The sequence below is a fragment of the Coregonus clupeaformis genome, unplaced genomic scaffold, assembly GCF_020615455.1.
Source record: "Coregonus clupeaformis isolate EN_2021a unplaced genomic scaffold, ASM2061545v1 scaf0090, whole genome shotgun sequence".
Lineage (NCBI taxonomy): Eukaryota > Metazoa > Chordata > Actinopteri > Salmoniformes > Salmonidae > Coregonus > Coregonus clupeaformis.
The window spans coordinates 379,160-392,195 of NW_025533545.1; the positions used below are offsets into that span (position 1 = coordinate 379,160).

At 42.4% G+C, this 13,036-nt stretch overlaps 1 protein-coding gene across 1 annotated transcript; it reads left to right on the forward strand.

The window, feature by feature from the left end:
* Nucleotides 1-6,011: 6,011 nt before the first annotated feature.
* On the forward strand, nucleotides 6,012-7,918 carry LOC123483360 (oocyte zinc finger protein XlCOF6.1-like; the record flags this gene model as incomplete). Its single annotated transcript, XM_045213219.1, has 2 exons — nucleotides 6,012-6,965; nucleotides 7,050-7,918. Coding segments are annotated over 2 exons (1,161 nt in total), but the record flags the coding sequence as incomplete, so codon positions are not given.
* Nucleotides 7,919-13,036: the final 5,118 nt, after the last annotated feature.

A 13,036-nucleotide genomic window follows, 5' to 3' on the forward strand; every position in this document is an offset into this window, starting at 1 on the left:
GCGACTTACAGGAGCAATTAGGGTTAAGTGCCTTGCTCAAGGGCACATTAACGTCATTTAGCAGACGCTCTTAGCCAGAGCGACTCACAAATTGGTGCGTTCACCCTATAGCCAGTGGGATAACCACTTGAATGATGAGGTAATGATCAAACAGTACAGATTATTGTAGGCAATTCACAGGTCTGCTGTACAAAGTCTATTGATGTTTTCCCTTCATTAGAAACAGGAATATCTGGTCATTTGATTTGGAATGTCTCTCAGGGTGATGACATAATAGTCGGGCTGATGTTATTGATACATTATATTAAATACAATTCATTTGTCCAAGAGTATTTCTCATCAATTCTGACCTAATACTGCTCATTCATGATATTGATTTCATCTTGTTTAGAGTAATGATAAACAGTTGACTCCTGATGAATAAATGATTCTCCCAGATCATCCTATACTTATGATAACCGCATTTTTTCTACATGTAGTTGTCGTTTTCCTTTACTACTGGCCTGTATGCTGCCTTGCACAGTAGTAAACTCCCATCCAGCTGGTGGCGCTGTTGTGTGTTTCTGGGCTCCCCACCAACTAGAACGAAGGATTTAACATAGTTTTTAGGTAGACTAGAACGAGTAGGATTGGAAACGAGTTTGTTTTGATTTTGCATTCCTTGTGTGGAGTAAAGAAAGACCCACTGACTGTACTAAATAGGATACCGAACTCTCATTCGACTGAAAATGTCTAAACTACAGTTGTTGCGGTGGTTTTTAAATGAGCGTTTAACGGCGGTTGCTGTGGAGATTTTCGTGGCAGTTGAGAAAACGGTAGTGGAGTACCAGGAGGAGAATGATCGGCTACGGAGACTACTGCAGATAACACCAGAGATAACACTATGTAAAATAGGTTCGTATGTAGTTATACTGATAGCTAGCTATAGTTCTACTTTATTGATACATTTAACTGATCACCATTTGATAAATTTTAAGAAGTTGTTTTTAAACTTACCGTGCATGGATAAAAACATTGTGTCATAAAAACCAGGAAGTGATTTGAATTGAACGTTATAATTCAAAAATCGAAAAACGTTATAAATAAATTGCTTCTCTACAATTTATTGAGAAGTAATTTAAACTAGATTATAGCTTTCAGTTATTTATTTGGAATTATAGTTTACCTAGTCTTGAATTTACTGGCTTAAAAATTCAATTTGACCACAACCCTGAAATCTAAAGTATATTATACAGTTGAAGTCGGAAATTTATCAAAATACATTTAAGCTCAGTTTTTCACAATTCCTGACATGTAATCCTATTAAAATTCCCTGTCATAGGTCAGTTAGGATCACCACTTGATTTTAAGAATGTGAAATGTCAGAATAATAGTAGAGAGAATTATTTATTTCAGCTTTTATTTCTTTCATCACATTCCCAGTGGGTCAGAAGTTTACATACACTCAATTAGTATTTGGTAGCATTGCCTTTAAATTGTTTAACTTGGGTCAAACGTTTCGGGTAGCCCATTCCTCCTGACAGAGCTGGTGTAACTGAGTCAGGTTTGTAGGCCTCCTTGCTCGCACACGCTTTTTCAATTCTGCCCACAAATTTTCTATAGGGTTGAGGTCAGGGCTTTGTGATGGCCACTCCAATACCTTGACTTTGTTGTCCTTAAGCCATTTTGCCACAACTTTGGAAGTATGCTTGGGGTCATTGTCCATTTGGAAGACCCATTTGCGACCAAGCTTTAACTTCCTGACTGATGTCTTCAGATGTTGCTTCAATATATCCACATAATTTTCCTTCCTCATGATGCAATCTATTTTGTGAAGTGCACCAGTCCCTCCTGCAGCAAAGCACCCCCACAGCATGATGCTGCCACCCCCGTGCTTCACGTTGGGATGGTGTTCTTCGGCTTGCAAGCAACCCCCTTTTCCTCCAAACATAACGATGGTCATTATGGCCAAACAGTTCTATTTTTGTTTCATCAGACCAGAGGACATTTCTCCAAAAAGTACGATCTTTGTCCCCATGTGCAGTTGCAAACTGTAGTCTGGCTTTTTTATGGCGGTTTTGGAGCAGTGGCTTCTTCCTTGCAGAGCAGCCTTTCAGGTTATGTTGATATAGAACTCATTTTACTGTGGATATAGATACTTTTGTACCTGTTTCCTCCAGCATCTTCACAAGGTCCTTTGCTGTTGTTCTGGGATTGATTTGCACTTCTCGCACCAAAGTACATTCATCTCTAGGAGACAGAATGCGTCTCCTTCCTGAGCGGTATGACGGCTGCGTGGTCCCATGGTGTTTATACTTGCGTACTATTGTTTGTACAGATGAACGTGGTACCTTCAGGCGTTTGGAAATTGCTCCCAAGGATGAACCAGACTTGTGGAGGTCTACCATTTTTTCCCTGAGGTCTTGGCTGATTTCTTTTGATTTTCCCATGATGTCAAGCAAAGAGGCACTGAGTTTGAAGGTAGGCCTTGAAATACATCCACAGGTACACCTCCAATTGACTCAAATGATGTCAATTAGCCTATCAGAAGCTTCTAAAGCCATGACATCATTTTCTGGAATTTTCCAAGCTGTTTAAAGGCACAGTCAACTTAGTGTATGTAAACTTCTGACCCACTGGAATTGTGATACAGTGAATTATAAGTGAAATAATTTGTCTGTAAACAATTGTTGGAAAAATTACTTGTGTCATGCACAAAGTAGATGTCCTAACCAACTTGCAAAAACTATAGTTTGTTAACAAGAAATTTGTGGAGTGGTTGAAAAACAAGTTTTAATGACTCCAACCTAAGTGTATGTAAACTTCTGACATCAACTGTTGGTAACCTCTGCTCCTCCTTTCCTTCCCTCCAGACTCCCTGCAGCTCTCTCTCGCTGTCTCTGAAGAGGAGGTTCCCCCTGAGCAGCAGCACTGTGAGCAGGAGTGGAGCCCCAGTCTGGGGCAGGAGGACCCAGAGCCCACACAGATTAAAGAGGAACAGGAGGAACTCAGGACCAGTCAGGAGGAAGAGCAGCTTCAAGGGCTGGAGGCTGATATCATAGAGTTCATGTTAACTCCTCCTTGTGTGAAAAGTGAATGTGATCTGGAGAACCCACTTCAAGAAGCCATACTAGCTGAATACCCAACTGTCAGTCGACTGAAAACGTCTAAACTACAGTCTTTTCGTGAGATTTTAAACGAGCTTTTAACGGCGTCTGCTGCTTTGGAGATTTTCAGGGCATGTGAGAAAACGGTAGTGGAGTACCAGGAGGAGAATGATCGGCTACGGAGACTGCTGCGGATCACACCAGAGATAAAACTATGTAGAATAGGTTAGTATGTAGACCTGTTGATAGCTAGATACAGTCCTACTCAATTAAAGGGACAGTTCGGGATTTTGGAATGTAATCCCTTTTACGGGTGTGACGTTTAAACGAAATTGGGATCGTTAACGTTTTTACAAAATCCATAACTGAAACCTATATTTATTTGTATTTTAAAAAATCACAGTGCAGTTATCACAAACTACCACTAACATGTCCCGATTATCATCTTAAAGGGAAAATTAGAATGAAACAAATACCTAACGCAACAATGAATGAATCTTTACAATTATCTCCCACAAATATAAAGCGCTCTGCACGTTACTGTCGTTAAATACTTGGAAAAATGGCAGAGAGTGAGACAAGGAAGCGACAGGAGCAAAGTCCTATATGGAAATACTTTTGCGAAGTTAAATGAGAAGGTTGTGAAATACAAACTTTGCGAGGTGGAATTAAAGCTACAGTGGCAGTACAGGTGCAAAGCTGAAAGGGAGTCACGGTGAGACCCATACCGTTGCTGGGCAGCAGTGCGATAAGGGACGGCGTGAGATCGTTGGATGTCTATGAACACGCTGTCATACATCACTGAAAACGAGCCATCACATTGATGAGAAGTGAGAACGTGGAGGAAAAGCACACAGCAGACAATCATTGCTGAGTGGGTGGGGGTGGTAGCAGTAAGGTGAGTACAGTCTGGTAGGGGGTTTCCACTACATAGCACAGCCACAAAGTCAAACATTGGCTATATCTTAAAAAATGCATGAAAATAAAAGTTAGCTGTTTTTGTCTTAATTTAAAGTTAGGGTTAGGCATAAAGTTAGCAGCGTGGTTAAGGTTAGAGTTAAGGTTAGGTTTAAAATTCAATAAAATAAAATGTAGAAATAGTCAGGGTTTATGACTTTGTGGATGTGGTGACTAGTGGCGATCGTCTTGCAGGTAGCCAAGACTGCGGTAGATTGAACTGCGTTGCCCCTTAGTGGTCATACGAGGAAGGACAATATCTGAAATGTGAATTCACGTCATTTAATGATTTTTTTTCTTATTGTTTAAAGCAGGACTGCCCAACCCTGTTCCTGGAGAGCTACCGTCCTGTAGGTTTTTGTTCCAACCCTAATCTAGCACACCTGATTCTAATAATTAGCAGGTTGATAAGATGAATCAGGTTAGTAACCTGGGGTTGGAGTGAAAACCTACAGGAGGGTAGCTCATCAGGAACAGGGTTGGGCAACCCTGGTTTAAACGTTAAGCCAATTTTTACATTTGTCACATTCCTAATCCCTTTAACTACCTTCCCAGAGTCAGATGAAAATATTTGTCTCTGCATGCAGTTTGAAGGAAGTTGCTAACTAGTGTTAGCAAACTTGATAACTAGCGTCAGCGCTATCATTGCGCTAACGCTAGTTAGCGTTGGCTCGCAAAACTACAGTCAGATGAAAATATTTGTCTCTGCATGCAGTTTGAAGGAAGTTGCTAACTAGTGTTAGCAAACTTGCCAACTAGCGTCAGCGCTATCATTGCGCTAACGCTAGTTAGCGTTGGCTCGCAAAACTACATCTAACTTCCTTCATACTGGACGCAAATACATAAAAATGGTATCCACAAATTCATCCGACTATGAGGAAGTAGATCATCCTGACCTATCCCTTTTAAGATTTTTTTTGTAACTTTGACTGTACATGGATAAAAAACGTTCTGTGTCACGAAAATCAAAATCCAAAATAATACTTGTTACATTGTTTGCTAGCTCAGCTGGTTAGCTAGCTCTCAATCTCATTGACCACCAAACGAAGCTAACGCTAGCTAGCCACTTAATACAACTTGTTTTCTCTAAATGTATGTTAGCAAGCTAAGTTAGCAATGTTATTAATACAACTCCCATCAGCTGTCCACATCCAATTTAAATTCAAATTAAAGTTGAATAAACCCCAACCCTGATGCTTTTCAAGGCTGTAGAGGTAACCTCTGGATCAAGGCTGTATAGCTAGGTAACCTCTGTATCAAGGCTGTATAGATAGGTAACCTCTGGATCAAGGCTGTATAGCTAGGTAACCTCTGGATCAAGGCTGTATAGCTAGGTAACCTCTGGATCAAGGCTGTATAGCTAGGTAACCTCTGTATCAAGGCTGTATAGCTAGGTAACCTCTGGATCAAGGCTGTATAGCTAGGTAACCTCTGTATCAAGGCTGTATAGCTAGGTAACCTCTGGATCAAGGCTGTGTAGCTAGGTAACCTCTGTATCAAGGCTGTATAGCTAGGTAACCTCTGGATCAAGGCTGTATAGCTAGGTAACCTCTGGATCAAGGCTGTATAGCTAGGTAACCTCTGGATCAAGGCTGTATAGCTAGGTAACCTCTGGATCAAGGCTGTATAGCTAGGTAACCTCTGGATCAAGGCTGTATAGCTAGGTAACCTCTGGATCAAGGCTGTATAGCTAGGTAACCTCTGGATCAAGGCTGTATAGCTAGGTAACCTCTGGATCAAGGCTGTATAGCTAGGTAACCTCTGGATCAAGGCTGTATAGCTAGGTAACCTCTGGATCAAGGCTGTATAGCTAGGTAACCTCTGGATCAAGGCTGTATAGCTAGGTAACCTCTGGATCAAGGCTGTATAGCTAGGTAACCTCTGGATCAAGGCTGTATAGCTAGGTAACCTCTGCTCCTCCTCTCCTTCCCTCCAGACTCCCTGCAGCTCTCTCTCTCTGTCTCTGAAGAGGAGGTTCCCCCTGAGCAGCAGCACTGTGAGCAGGAGTGGAGCCCCAGTCTGGGGCAGGAGGACCCAGAGCCCACACAGATTAAAGAGGAACAGGAGGAACTCAGGACCAGTCAGGAGGAAGAGCAGCTTCAAGGGCTGGAGCCTGATATCATCGAGTTCATATTCACTCCTTCCTGTGTGAAAAGTGAATGTGATCAGGAGGACCCACTTTGGTCCTTGACTCTTCCCCAAACCCAGACTGTGGAGAACAGAGAGAGTGACTCTGAACCAGTGGATCTGAAACCTTTTGGCACTGTGACCCACCTAAATGGTTTCTACATTCCCTGTGACCCTCCAGATAATCAAAACAATGCCTCCAGCAACAGCTCAGCCGTAAGCAACGACCCAGTAGAATTTGACAGCAGCACACCATTGGATCCCAGCCCACTATTGGAGAAACACCGTTCCAAACCCAGCACCACATCTAGAAAAACTCACCACTGCTGTGACTGTGGTGAAACGTTTGCTCTGAAAACTGACCTGCAGAGGCATGTGACTCTCCCCAAGAAGAGACTCAGCGAATGCTTCTTCTGCAAAAAACGCTACAACTCCACCTGTAAATTGAAGGCCCATGTCCAGCTCTGTCACGGTGGGAAACCCTTTACCTGCCCTGTTTGTGGAAAGACCTTCAAACTCAAAGGAGTTCTGTCCAAGCACATGAGGATTCACACAGGAGAGAAACCCTTTAGCTGTGGTGACTGTGGGAAATGTTTCAGTCTCAAGAATAACCTAACCATGCATAAACTGACTCACACAAGAGAGAAACCATTTAGCTGTGGTGACTGTGGGAAGAGCTTCAATCGCAAGGAACATCTAACCAGGCATAAATTGACTCACACAGGAGAGAAACCTTTTAGCTGTGGTGACTGTGGGAAAAGCTTCAGCCTCAAGAATAACCTAACCATGCATAAACTGACTCACACAAGAGAGAAACCATTTAGCTGTGGTGACTGTGGGAAATGTTTCAGTCGCAAGCAGACACTAACATATCATAAACTGACTCACACAGGAGAGAAACCATTTAGCTGTGGTGACTGCGGGAAAGGCTTCAGTCTCAAGAAGAACCTAACCGATCATGTACGGACTCACACAGGAGAGAAACCATTTAGCTGTGGTGACTGTGGGAAAAGCTTCACTCAGAAAACTAACCTGCTGACCCATGTGAAAAACGTCCACAAAGGAAGAAAACTGGATGAAAACTGAAAGAACATTAGAACAAAGAGATGTTCTGTCAGAAGTTGGGAATAACAAGGCAGGATGTGAACAAAGCAACTCTGGATCATTCATACTGTGGGTGTCAGATAATTGGATGTGAGAAAGTTGTGTTTATGTAAACATTTCTATGAAATGAAGTTTGATTTGAACGATGAGGTAATGATCAAACACTACATAGTATTGTAGGAAATTCACAGCTCTGCTGTTCAAAGTGTTGATATTTTCACGTCATTTAAACAGGAAACATTTTCCAGAAAATATCTCCTTCCATCTGTCCAAGAGTATTTCTCATCCATGTTGACCTAATGCTTCTCAGTCATAATATTGATTCAATCTTTTGGGAAGTAATGATATACAGGCCACTCCTGATAAGTACACTTCTATAAGTACAAACTATGTTTTATGTGCACTGCAGTGTTTCCCAATTCAGTAACATTCTTTATAATATCTCTTGATAACTGCATTCTCTGGTTTAGTGCATGCTGTCACATCAGTCCCAAAGCTGTTGCAGTTGTCAGGAGTCGCCTGTGTGACAATGTGTTCTTAACTGACCTGCCTGGTAAAATAAAGGTAAAATATCAAATAAAATGTGGTCTTTCAATTCAGTTCATGTAAGAAATTATAATCCTAGACCACTATATTACTTATTGTAACTGTTTCCCCACAGTGTAGTTACAGTGGGGAGAACAAGTATTTGATACACTGCCGATTTTGCAGGTTTTCCTACTTACAAAGCATGTAGAGGTCTGTAATTTTTATCATAGGTACACTTCAACTGTGAGAGACGGAATCTAAAACAAAAATCCAGAAAATCACATTGTATGATTTTAAAGTAATTAATTTGCATTTTATTGCATGACATAAGTATTTGATACATCAGAAAAGCAGAACTTAATATTTGGTACAGAAACCTTTGTTTGCAATTACAGAGATCCTACGTTTCCTGTAGGTCTTGACCAGGTTTGCACACAAGGCAGCAGGGATTTTGGCCCACTCCTCCATACAGACCTTCTCCAGATCCTTCAGGTTTCGGGGCTGTCGCTGGGCAATACGGACTTTCAGCTCCCTCCAAAGATTTTCTATTGGGTTCAGGTCTGGAGACTGGCTAGGCCACTCCAGGACCTTGAGATGCTTCTTACTGAGCCACTCCGTAGTTGCCCTGGCTGTGTGTTTCGGGTCGTTGTCATGCTGGAAGACCCAGCCACGACCCATCTTCAATGCTCTTACTGAGGGAAGGAGGTTGTTGGCCAAGATCTCGCGATACATGGCCCCATCCATCCTCCCCTCAATACGGTGCAGTCGTCCTGTTCCCTTTGCAGAAAAGCATCCCCAAAGAATGATGTTTCCACCTCCATGCTTCACGGTTGGGATGGTGTTCTTGGGGTTGTACTCATCCTTCTTCTTCCTCCAAACATGGCGAGTGGAGTTTAGACCAAAAAGCTCTATTTTTGTCTCATCAGACCACATGACCTTCTCCCATTCCTCCTCTGGATCATCCAGATGGTCATTGGCAAACTTCAGACGGGCCTGGACATGCGCTGGCTTGAGCAGGGGGACCTTGCGTGCACTGCAGGATTTTAATCCATGACGGCGTAGTGTGTTACTAATGGTTTTCTTTGAGACTGTGGTCCCAGCTCTTTTCAGGTCATGGACCAGGTCCTGCCATGTAGTTCTGGGCTGATCCCTCACCTTCCTCATGATCATTGATCCCCCACGAGGTGAGATGTTGCATGGAGCCCCAGACCGAGGGTGATTGACCGTCATCTTGAACTTCCATTTTCTAATAATTGCGCCAACAGTTGTTGCCTTCTCACCAAGCTGCTTGCCTATTGTCCTGTAGCCCATCCCAGCCTTGTGCAGGTCTACAATTGTATCCCTGATGTCCTTACACAGCTCTCTGGTCTTGGCCATTGTGGAGAGGTTGGAGTCTGTTTGATTGAGTGTGTGGACAGGTGTCTTTTATACAGGTAACGAGTTCAAACAGGTGCAGTTAATACAGGTAATGAGTGGAGAACAGGAGGGCTTCTTAAAGAAAAACTAACAGGTCTGTGAGAGCCGGAATTCTTACTGGTTGGTAGGTGATCAAATACTTATGTCATGCAATAAAATGCAAATTAATTACTTAAAAATCATACAATGTGATTTTCTGGATTTTTGTTTTAGATTCCGTCTCTCACAGTTGAAGTGTACCTATGATAAAAATTACAGACCTCTACATGCTTTGTAAGTAGGAAAACCTGCAAAATCGGCAGTGTATCAAATACTTGTTCTCCCCACTGTAGCTCTTTCCATTACCACTGGTCTGTAGCTTGTAGTAGAACTCCGTCTACCAGGGGGCACTGTGTTGTGTTTTTTTGCGGTTAACACCAGCCGATATAAACAGAAGAAGAAAATGCGGGTTTGTTTTGGGTTGTCAGTAGGTACAACAGCCACAAAGTCAAAATTGGCTATATCGTAAAAATTAATGAAAACCAAAATGTGCTTTTTCGTCTTAATTTAAGGTTAGGGTTAGGCATAAGATCGGATTTTAAGAAGAGAAATTGTAGAAATAGGTGGGGTTTATGACTTTGTGGCTGTGGCAACTAGTGAGTGACGACCTTTGTTTTTCTTTCCACTAGTTTCTATAGCCACAAAGTCGGATTCCACAGCCACAAAGTCAGATAACACAGCCACACAGTCATAATGAGTTTTTTTTTTGGTCTTAATTTAAGGTTAGGCATAAGGTTAGCAGTGTGGTTAAAGGGATAGTTCAACCAAATTACAAAATGACACATTGGTTTCCTTACCCTGTAACCAGTCTATGGACAAGATATGGCAGCAAACCATGCTTTGGTTTATAGTCAATGGGACCGTTTCCACATGCTAACGTTTTAGAATTTTAGGCACAAATCCCATTAAATTCATGGGACCGATATTGTCATTTTTCCCACATCATGTCCAAATCATCCAAAACTATCTCATTGATTTTGATGCTCAACAAAGTCACTTATAGATGTTAGAAAACATGATGTGCGAAAAATGCTAATATTGGTCCCATGACTTGTATCACGGTGACATCCAGATGGTTACTACCAATTATTACAAGTTATTTATTGTGTAGGCTGCTATACTACTTTAAATAAAAATCAAGTGGGATGGAATAAATTGGCCACAGTAACTACCGCCTGCGACATGTGATACAGCTGCCCAGTGGGAAGCGACTCACGTTGGCAAGCAAGCACGTTGATAATACAACACTGTTACAATGGTCATTTGCGCTGGCTTGTCGTAAAGTTATCTTATTGGGATGTCATGGTGACATCCAGATGGTGACCGATACTACAAGTAATTTATCCCTCACCCATCTAAATAAACATACATTTATTTTACACGTTTTAACTAGCGCCATGCTGCTGCTGTTGTTGCCAGCTAGCCAGCATAAACTATAACTAGCTGGGAAGGCATCATCAGGACAACTGACTGAACTAACTGAACCACATCCATTCGTCTCCACGCGACTCTCAGCTGTGCGATATATGTCATCAATTTGGGCACCAGGCGTGACCATATAGTCCCTCCCTTGTTTTGCATGAGATTCCCTAAAAACACGTTGTGACTAGATGGAGTATAGATACAACCGGAAGTGTCTTTTCGTAGCAGGTTAGGGAAGAATTTTAGCTAACTCTAACATTTTTCCTAACCATAAAGTTGTCCTCCAGCGATTTTAGAACTTTTACTGTTGATAAGCAATATCCCAAGTATAAATACAGTCAAGCACACACACTAATGCCCTCAAACTGAACTCTGGACCTTGAAGCCAGTTCCACTGCATTGTTTTCATTGTTCCCCTCTAATCAGGGACTGATTTAGACCTGGGACACCAGGAGGGTGCAATTAATTATCAGGTGCTCACTAGATTGGTGTCGTAGGTGCAACAGTGCGTGAGGATGGCCGTAAAATCAGCAATTAAAACCCCATCAAAATATGTTGAGGTATGCCGTGTTTCTGGAGAACTGTACGACTGGAACAGGAACACACATAACCTTCTGCCTTCATTGGTCCTAGTCTCTTCCCCAAACCCAGACTGTGGAGAACAGAGAGACTGACTAAACCAGTGGATCTCAATCCTTTTGGCACTGTAACCCACCTAAAGGATCTGAACATTCCCTGTGACCCTCCAGATAATCAAAACAATGCCTCCAGCCACAACTCAGCCGTAAGTAGCGACCCAGTAGGACTTGACAGCAGCCCACTATTGGATCCCAGCCCACCATTGGATCCCAGACCACCATTGGATCCCAGACCACAATTGGATCCCAGATCACAATTGGATCCCAGACCACCATTGGATCCCAGACCACCATTGGATCCCAACCCATCATTGAGGAAACACTGTTCCAAACCCAGCACCATGTTTAAAAAAAACTATCCGCTGCGGTGACTGTGGTGAAACCTTTCCTCTGAACCCTGACCTGCAGAGATATGTGACTCAGGTCAGGGAGAGAGCCAGTGAATGCCGCATCTGTAAGAAAACGCTTCAACTCCACTTGTAAACTGAAGCCCCATGTCCGACTCTGTCGGACCCTGCACCTGCCCTGTTTGTGGCAAGACCTTAACATACAATATAGATCTGTCCCGGCACACAGGAGATGAACAGTTTAGCTGTGGTGACTGTCGGAAAAGTTTCAGTCAGAAGGAAGACCTAGTGAAGCATTAACAGGCTCACATACGAGAGAAACCATTTAGCTGTAAGGTTTGCGATAAAAGCTTAATATACAAGGGCACCCAAACCAAAACATATACTGACTCACACAGGAGAGAAACAACATGGCTGCTCAGTCTGGGGTAAAAAGATTCATAAAACTAATCTGCTGAGGATAAAGTCCACAAAGGAAGAGAACATGACAAAGAACTAAGAAATTGAGGACAAAGAGATTTCCTGTCAGCAGATGGGACTAACAAGGCAGGATGCGAACAACTCTTGGGAAAGGAGAGCAACTCTGGATCATTCATAATCTGGGTTTCAGATAAATAGGTGTGTGATGGATTCACTTTGTGTAAAATGTTCTATAAATAAAGTTTTATTTGAATAGTGAGGTAATGATCAGATGGTACATAGTGTTGTAGGAAGCGCAAAGGTCTGCCGATCAAAGTCTGTTGATCTTTTCACTTAATTCAAAAAGGAATTCCCCTGCATTTATTTTGTAATCTATCTCATGGTGATGAGAGAATGGTCAGACTGATGTGATTGATACATCAAATAAAATTCCTGAAAAGTTCTCCTTGCTTTTGTCCCAAGAGTATTTCTCATCAGATGTCACCTAATGCTGCTCATTCGTGTTATTGATTTAATATTGTATAATGATATAAAGTTGACTCCTGATGAGAATGGATTCTCCCAGATCATCCTAAACATGTAGTTATCGTTTCCCTTTACTACTGGTCTGTAGGCTGCTTTGTAGATTAATAAACTCTTATCCAGTAGGCAGCATTGTTGTGCGTTTCTCGGTTTCACCGCCCACTAGAACCAAGATGTTTCTAAAATTCTTGGACTAGAACATGGAAAGAGGATTGGAGATCTGCTCTGATTCAGCTGTAGTGTTGAGTAGTGTGAAGACGGGCAGGTCGGATAGGGGAGACTTGTTTGTGAAGATGATGGTGCTGTTCATGGGATTGGAGAGGATGGGAGTGGTGGGAAGCTTTTGCTGGGTTCCCGCCCATGTGGGTGTGGAGGATAATGAGAAGGCTGATGTGGTTGCTAAGAGTGCTGGAGGGAGAGAGGGGGTAGA